Source organism: Poecilia reticulata, linkage group LG1, assembly GCF_000633615.1.
Source record: "Poecilia reticulata strain Guanapo linkage group LG1, Guppy_female_1.0+MT, whole genome shotgun sequence".
Lineage (NCBI taxonomy): Eukaryota > Metazoa > Chordata > Actinopteri > Cyprinodontiformes > Poeciliidae > Poecilia > Poecilia reticulata.
In genome coordinates this window covers 27,582,082-27,591,065 of record NC_024331.1, presented here as the reverse complement: position 1 = coordinate 27,591,065, position 8,984 = coordinate 27,582,082, and the positions used below count along the sequence as shown (strand labels likewise).

The 8,984-nt window shown below is 35.9% G+C and overlaps 1 protein-coding gene across 1 annotated transcript; it reads right to left on the bottom strand.

The window, feature by feature from the left end:
• Positions 1-2,126: 2,126 nt before the first annotated feature.
• LOC103470396 (zinc finger protein 768-like) lies at positions 2,127-8,208 on the bottom strand. The gene is made up of 4 exons (XM_008418819.2): positions 7,658-8,208; positions 5,336-5,412; positions 3,867-3,981; positions 2,127-3,528 (listed from the first exon to the last, which is right to left on the bottom strand). The coding sequence occupies exons 1-4, from the start codon at positions 7,932-7,934 to the stop codon at positions 2,555-2,557; spliced, it is 1,443 nt and encodes a 480-aa protein (XP_008417041.1). The 5' UTR covers positions 7,935-8,208; the 3' UTR covers positions 2,127-2,554.
• Between the last annotated feature and the right edge of the window lie 776 nt (positions 8,209-8,984).

Genomic DNA, 8,984 nt, shown 5'->3' with positions numbered 1-8,984 from the left:
CAGTGGGGTCGGGAGGGTTGCTGGTGCCCATCTCCAGCTAACGATCTGGGCGAGAGGTGGTAAAGACTATTATTATGTAATTCTTTCACTAGTAAGAGGAAGAAGAGAGAGATATCTTTAAAGAGAGACAGTTTCACTGCAGCACGGATTAATCTCACATCGGATTTTCAACTGAATCTCAAGCTACAACTCGTCGGCAGGGAAAATAAATATATATATATGTGTGTGTGTGTGTGTGTGTGTGTGTGTGTATGTACATACATATAAACATGTATCCAATATATATTATTCAGTATTAATCATTATCTATTTGTGTTTGTATAGTTATATAAATATGTATTATTATAATACATTATACACACAGCCGTTCGTAATAAATTATTCACGGCTGTGTGCTTAGTAATATCCTCATCATACATCGATATCAGAATATTCCATTCCTATTCTATTGTTATAGCCACTAATCATATTTAAATATGCAGAACTATGTATTAAAAACGTACTTAAATAATACAATTGTTTATAAATGTAGGTTTGATAGATGTTTGAATATAGTTCCCAGTAACAAAAAAACGTGTTATGATTGATTAAATGCGCTGATATGTCATTTTGCCTGCTAAACACATAAGGCTGAGTGGAGTGGTCTACCGCTCCAAGATGGCCGCCCTAAATCTCGTCAGCAACAATAGGCGAGAGCGGTCCATGAGGCGTCTATCCTTATATTATGTCTATGGTTTTAACTCAAACGTGTCAGTTGGCCAATCAGACGTTTCCAAAGTCATGACGTCATAACTGGGCTCCCCCACATTATTTAAAGAGAGTAAACATTATGTATGAAACGTTATTTTAAAGACAACAAATAAATCTAACAGTTTCTTTCCTCCATTTTTGTGGAATTTATCAAATAAAAATCATTTTGTTGATTCTGACTGACCTAAAAAGACTTTGATCTGATTTAACTTGAGACTGTAAGAAAAAACATTGGTGTGTCTTCTGTTTCATTGCTGTCTCAGTTAATAAAGTTCAGTTAAAACTTAAAGAAAAAGGCTAAACTCAGAGCTTTGCTTTGAAAGTAGGTGAAACGATATTAAAAAGATCATGTTGGTATTGGTGAATTACTTACATTAATCTCTAATTATGATAATTATGTAATTTTTGTATTTATGTAATTGTGATTATCATTCAGGATAAATCAATATCTTTGTGGAGCAATAAAGAAAGCACTGCAACTTCTTTCAACAACATTTGGAGAACTTCACATGTTTTATTGTGGTTGCCATTTATATAGTTTGTGATCATTTACCCAGTTAGCTATGGGAGGCCGTTTGTAAAGTTACAGTCAAAAGTTAGCAGCAATAATTCAGGTTATTTAGCCTGTCATGAGAGGGGCTAAAAATTTAGTTAGACCAGAGGATAATTACTTATACTTATCTAGCAACCCTGAATAAGAGTATCAAGTTTAGTTACTTTGGAACAACATTACTAGCTTATTTCTTCTTTTGCTTCTTCCTTTGGTTTGTTATTTTGTTCGTATTTGTTTTTAATTCTTGTAAAGCACTTTGTATTTCCTTGTTGCTGAAAATGTGCTATATAAATAAGATCACCTTTACCTTTTAGTGAGCTAACTATCTAGTTTAAAGGTAAGTAGCCGGCTTTAAAGACAAAGCTAAATATTTAGTTTCAAGTTAAACATTTACCATTAACTTCAGAGATAAATATAAAGCTAATATTCACTAGCCAATAGTTGAGATTGGCATGTGAATTTCCAGTATAGAGCAAATTCACATGCCAGTTAGCAAGCATAGTAATTAGTTTGCTAACTGAATGTTTAGCTTTAACCTAAATATTTACATGATAATTAAGTATTGAAAGTATTGAGTTTAAAGCTAAATATATAGCTTCAAGGTAAATACTTAGCTCTCAACTAATTATTTTGCTAACAGAATATTTAGAGATAGATATTTAGTTTGTAAACTACATATTTAGCTTAGCTAAATATTTAATTACCAACGAAATGCTTAGCTTCAAACTAAATATTTAGTTGGGAGCCAGTTATTTATTTTTAAGCTAAACATTTAGGTTGCAAATTAAATGTTTGGTTTGATGCTAAGCATTTTGCTAACAAAATATTTAGTCTGATATAAAATATTTAGCTTGCTAATTAAATATTTAGTTTCAAATTCTGACATTTATAAATGAATAGTTGAAAAATGAACTCCCAAGTTTTTCCTCTGACAGGCTAAATAACTGAAATTATTGCTCTTAATTTCTGACTGTAACTCTACAAACAGCGCCTCACAGTTAGGAACCTATTTGGGTAACAAAAGTAATCTTTTCACTTTGTCCATTTAAAAGTATGAACATGAAAATGTTTTGGAGACCAGAATAATTTGCGTTAAGACAACACCATTGAAAACAACAAACCCAGCAGTCATGAAGTAGCAGATAGAGTTAAGTCTAATGTCCTTTGTTCAAGCAGACGATCGATTAACACACACAGATACACAGAAGACTGAATATTTAGAGTCTGGGTTAAGAGAAGATTAAACACCATCTACATGCCACACTGGGACTGCTGCCGGTGTCTCCGAACGCTACACATCTGGCTAAAGGACTGTCCACAGCGGGAGCAGCTGTAGGGTTTCTCCTGTGTGTGAACTGTGCGGTGCCTCTTCAGGTGACTTGAAGAGATGAAGCTTTTCCCACACAGTGTACAGCGGTAGCGTCTCTCACCAGTGTGGACAAGAAGGTGGACCCTCAGGTTGTTAGGCTGGGCGAACCCTTTCCCACAGTGGGGGCAGGTGTACGGTCTCTCCCCCGTGTGAATCTGCTGGTGCTGCTCCAGGGCAGCAGCGTTTGGGAAGACGAGCCGACACACTGCGCACACCAGCAGCTCCTTGCTAAACGCAGCGCCGTTCCTGGGCGGCCGCCGCTGGCTAGGTGTTCCAGCTGCAGAACCTGTGCAGTGGGAGGGCGGAGGAGGATGTGGAGCGGCGATGACGGCAGCCATGTCAAAAGATGGCGCAAAAGCAGCCACTTCATGAGTGACGGCCATTGGACCTTCTATAGCGTCTGCCTCTCCCTGCGAAGGAAAGGAGGACGAAGCAGGGTTTGTGTTCCCCAAACCCAGGTGTGCAACTGCATAAGCTGCACCAAGATGGCTGACCCGCTCCTGCATCCAGGCCAGATCCAGGTCCAAGTTAAGGTCAGCGCCTGGTTCTTCTGATTTCACAGCAGCTGCCAGATTAGAAGGATGAAGGCTGTCATTTGTAGTTTCCTCTGGCTTCATTTCGCTGCCTGGAAGGCACTTGGTAAACTCCCTGCTAACGGGGCTTTGAACGCCAACGCTGCTGGCGGGAAAACTGCTGCTCAAAGGTTTCATGGCCTTCCGCTTTGCTCGAGGTCTGAAGGTCAGATCTATTGTGGCGTCAGTGGGAGACGGAGAAGACTGCAAGGAGGACAACAAGGTGCTGGTACTGGAGTCGGTGACGATGTCAGCAGGAGGAGGTTCTTCACTCTCATCCCGGGCTGAAAAAAGACAGAAAGAGAAAGAAGTTCTGTAAGTAAAATGGATCCACAATGCACATTCACCTCTGAAGTTTCAAGTTTACATTTTCTGACTAAATAATTAATAGGAAACAATCAAAATTCTCAAAAAAGCATACTTTGTTACAGTTAATATAAACTCTTAACATAAATTTGCTATAATTGGCAGTAATGTCTTGTTTTCTTTGATTTACCATAAAAAGCAAAATCTAAAAATGTAAAAACAACAACAGCAACATTAGTGTCAGGATCCAAGGTCCTGGAGAAATCAGTAAAAACCAACCAGAAGCAGCTAAAACTACGATGTGAGGTCAACTCACCAGAAGAAAGGTCGCCACAGTCGGTGCTGATGTTGACCTCCACCTTCACATCCAGGCTGCAGCTTTCTCGCTCCTTTTTCACCTGTTTCTGCAAGGCTAGCTTAGCTTCTTCTTGCTGGAATACAGCAAATAAATAAACTTTATTTTTTTAGTAAACATAGAATATGATTGGATGTGTTGTATGAATGGATTAAATAGAATAGAAAATTTTAGTTTTCATCTTACAGGAGACAGTATTTAGATTGTATCGAGACTGTAGACTGATAAACAACTGTAAAGGTAAAATTGTAAACTGTAAGATAATAATAACATAAAGGACAAATTATACGTATTCTAGACTGAAATGTACAATGTGTATACTGGAGGAGTTAGTTTTTTGTTTGATTAGTGTATATATTTTTATTTTGTTACTAATATTGTGTTTACACTGTAAACATTTGAAGGTGGTTTAACTTGAAAATCAAAATCCACCTGCTGCCTTGAAGATGCAATTAAAGTCACAAGAAAATTGTTTTGGTTTTGACTCAAATTAAAGTTCATGAAGTTGATTTAACAACAAGAGACAAGTTGTCCAAACATAGTTTTTTAAGTTTGTTAATCTTGAATTGTGAGTTTTAACTTAATGCTGCAATTTAAATCAAATAATTATTTCACAATGTGCAAGAACAAAATCTGTCTCGCCTGGTTAAAGGTCACATTTCTCTATTATTTTACTCACATTATCAAGATAAAATTACTTATTTTGCTTTAAATTCTTGTTTTAAATTGCATGAACAAAATTTCTGATAATGAACTTCATTAGGTTCAAAATATAAAACTTGTTAAATTTATTTGACTTAAAGAGTAGAAGATGGGCCACACAAATGTGGCTCAAATGTTTTACAGTGTACATATTGAAAATAATAACTTGAAGAAAACCTTTAAACTTGACCGTTTCTCCTGTTTACTTCTAAAACAGTTAATATTTTTATTGTTTAGATTTCTATTAATCAAATACAGCACTTAAAAAATACAGAATCTTTTTTGTATAGTTTATTGTTTTAACTTCAATCACTGCTGGTCTTAATGTCATGTATAAATAAGATATTTATTGATCATAGCATATACTGACAGGTAAATCTAGGAGACGGTAGTAGAGATAAAACAAACCATCATGCTTCCATCACCGTGCTTTACAGTAAGTAAGTAAAATGTCTCCCAGTTAGCTGCTTTCTTATAAACTCTTTGGTTCTCATTGACGTATTTTTGTTTGTTGTTTTATTTAGTTGTGTTATAAATGCTTGAAGTGTTTCTTTTATGACATGTGGCGACAATTTGTAAATCAAGTGATGATATTTTGGGCTATGGGTGTATATATTGTCAATTTAAGAATAATATTTCTTACTTCTTTGTGCTTTTCCATTGAATGTTGTTTTTTCTCTCCACAATAGTTGAACATCTTTATTTTAAATTCCCATTTATATATTTACCTGTGAGACATGATGAAATGTTACGTCTTCAGATGCTGCAGGTAGATTCGCCAACAGAGGCTGATGGTTGCCAGAAACTGAAAAACATGACATAAAACTATATTATGCTTTATTCTTTACCAAAAAAACTACTCCTTTTAATGATTGACTTGGTTTTCAGTCAGATTTGCCTAAGTTGTTCTGGACCATCGTTTTTTAGGTTTGGAGTTCGTCACAGAAAAGGTCTACAGGTTCAGTTCTGTTAAAAAAAAAACTGCTACAAATCAAATATATGTAATCTACTGCTTTCTCTCTTTAAAAACTCCTGCTCTTTCTAAAACAACGCCTTCAGGAAACATTTACATTGGACAGAGTTTTTATTATCGTTCGTTTTTAGTGCTGCTCTTTTGTTTGTCCAACAGTGCCACCTTGTGGTCATTTTGAATACCTGTATATTTCTTCTTCGTGGGTTTTATGGACTGCTGAAATGAAGGAACTAGAGGAAAATTCTTAAAATAACGTCTTTGGAAAGCAGAATGAGGTAAATATGCCCAATATGCACAACTGTGTTTTGTGATAAGAAATGTTGTTTAATAAGCGATATAATGTCTTCGGTTTATTTGTTTAAAAAGGAAAACTGCATGCTGAAAAATTAAGGATAATACATATTGATTTTTGTGAACATTAGCATGCTTTATTTTATATAAGGGAAACATAATGTTTATTTTCTATTTGTTTTAAAAGACTCTCAAGGACTATATCATTCATATTACATCATGATTCAGCCTTGGAAATTGTTTTATTGGGTTAAACATCTCCAACGATTCTGTTTCTTTTCTTTTTATGCTACAGTTTTCACAGTATCTATTCAGTTTATCAGATATCATAGCTACATGTAGACAAGGACTTAGAGCAGAATGTCTACGATGCCATTTGCGGCCTCTGAATGATTTTGGCCGGCGTTCTGACTATCTGTCATGATAGATAGTCCAGCATACCTTATGGTAATGCGCATTCGCACATCGATGTTACGTCACATACCGCTTAATTAGCAGATTTCTTATAAATCCGTCATACCTGTTTCATTTGTGTGTTTTTTATTCTCAGAAGTTTACAGTAAATTGTATTTCATTAAGCTGCTATGTTAATCAAAGATAATAACATAAATTACTTTTGCTGTTTCTAATATCGTTACCATACTGTAAACAAGACATTAGTCCCGTTTAGTGTCACTATTACTACAAATACTGTTTGACTGCAAATTTGGTCAGGATATTTTGTCCCTATAGCTAATCTACCTTTTTAAAATTTTTATATTTCTTTAGAAAACTGCACAGAATATGTCCCAGAAAAAGCACATGAATAACGCTGGATGCTGACCGAAGATGTGTTTAGGCAACAAGCAGAACGACACAATATTTCTTATTTTATTTTATTTTTTATTTACTGTAAACTTCTGAGAAATAAAACACACAAGATGAAACTTCTACAGGTATGACGGATTTATAAGAAACGTAACATGGATGTGCGCATGCGCATTACCACAAGGTATGCTGGATTGACGAGGTATGACAGACAGAACACCGGTCCTTTATCTCAATTCAAGAATGTCTTAATTTTGCTTTGCCAGGCAAACGGAAAAATATAAAGTGCAAAACAGAGTATTCATCCAGGTTTCTGTTTTGAATGTAATTTAGTTGAGTAAAAAGAGACAAACAAAAAAACTAAAGTGGTATTTACTAAAAAGCAGACTTGGGCACAATCATTTAAGAAACTTTGCAAAAATAAATCAAGAGTGAGCCATGTCTGTTTCTTGTTGATAAAAACACACACACAAAAATAAATAAAAACAAGATGAACTTTAAAAATGTTGGATATGGTTTGCTGTATTATGATTAATCTTGAAAACCTGCAAGATCATTTTATGTTTGAAATCTACAATTCAATAAAATATTGTGTATATTTTATATCCAACATTTATACCCACATTTATTTATTTTTCCCCAATTTGATATTTTTGACCAGATTGTCAAAAAGTTTGGACACCACTGCCTTGGAGTAAACTGAAGCATCCAGTGTTGATATATTGGTAAGGGGGCCCCTAAATTAAAATCCGCTAAGGGCCCCAAAAAGGCTTTGGTCGGCCCTGGTGGAGGGGGATTCTGGAAGCCACGCCCACTGAGCGTCAGCCTCAGACAGCTGTTGTCACCAGTTGATCTCTCACACCAACAAGCTCGTCTGGGATTCACAATCATTCCCCTCCTGACGTAACCCCAAACCTCTCCTCTAATCCTGCTCATTCACACACCAACGGTCCCACCGGCGCCATCTCCGTCCGTTTACCTTCGCCAGGCTTCAAATGGACGGCGTACATTTCCTCCCGCTGGCGGCTCCTCCTCAGCCTCTTCTCGCAGCTCCTCATCTTCACGTCCATTTCCTGCAGCCTCTGCCGCAGGGCATCGTTCTCCTTCTGGCTCTTGTCGAGCTCCAGGTCCATCTGGGAGCGCAGAGCCGCATAGCCAGCGTCCACCAGTTTGCAGATTTCCACCACCGCCGAATTGGCCAGAATCTCTATTACCGAGGCGATTTGCGCCTGGAAGCCCAGACAGTCCTCCATCATCCCCAGCGGTCTTCCTGGTGCCGCCTGGATGGACTCATACAGACAAAACCAGCCTGCTTCTTCCAGTTAAAGTGTCTGCTGTTTTTAAACTGTCATGTTCCGATTCCCGGCAAGGTGCGCATGCGCAGACATGAGACGTTAGAAACAAACAGGAATGCGTCACAAATGAATAAGTGACAAGTTTGAATTATTGGTGATACGCTAGATCATTTTTATTCGATGAATATATAAAATAGTAGGACGGCGTATTAGAGACACTGTAGATATAAAAAAAAAGTAAATTTCTGCCAAAAATGTACAAGAAATTTTGAAATTGATCTAATAAATTTTGTAAAGAAAAAAATAAAAGGAAGCTTCTGAGTTTGTAAAAGTCGAGGCTTAAAAAAAAAACTCCGAAATTTTTAGATTAATCTGAAAAATGTTTTAGAAAATAATTTTCCCTGTCAGAATTTTTAGGAAAAGTTTTGAATTCTGGGGAAAAAAGTAAAAATTCAGAGAAAAGTCAGAATTCTGAGGTTAAAATCAGAATTTTGAAAAGGAAAGTATGAGTTCTGAGATTCAAGTAAAATTTTTGAAAAGAAATCTGAATTTTGGGAGAAAAAAATAAAAATTTGCAAGAAAAAACAAATTTTGGGATTAATCTGAAAATTTTTCAAGAAAAAAGTTTCTGAGGGCAAAAGATGAAAATTAGGAGAAAAGTCAGGATTCTGAGAAAAAAAAGTTACAATTCTCAGGTTAAAATCAAAATTTTGAGAAAAAAAAGTCAGAATTTGGAGAAAAAACAATTCTGAGAGAAAAAAAAAGACATTCTAACAAAATAAGTCACAATTCTGAGATTAAACTCAGAATTTTATTTGTTTGCATTTTGGGGGGTCCTAATCCTTTTAGGGCCACTTCATACATCAGAGTCAGACCGAGAGCTAAATTATCTGGTAAGGCATAGTATCTTAACAATAATAATCTGAATTTTGTGTCTTACCAGTTTGATAAAACTGATTTCACTTATGATGTAAATGAAAATGCACAACAAAACAAACGCAGACATATTTA

Excerpts from the sequence above, each read along its gene's own strand:
- LOC103470396 (XM_008418819.2), bottom strand. The coding sequence starts at position 7,934 with ATGATGGAGGACTGTCTGGGCTTCCAGGCGCAAATCGCCTCGGTAATA. Across the intron at positions 3,982-5,335 it reads CATTTCATCATGTCTCACAG|CAAGAAGAAGCTAAGCTAGC; the intron begins GTAAATATATAA and ends GCTGTATTCCAG. Across the intron at positions 3,529-3,866 it reads CTGTGGCGACCTTTCTTCTG|CCCGGGATGAGAGTGAAGAA; the intron begins GTGAGTTGACCT and ends GTCTTTTTTCAG.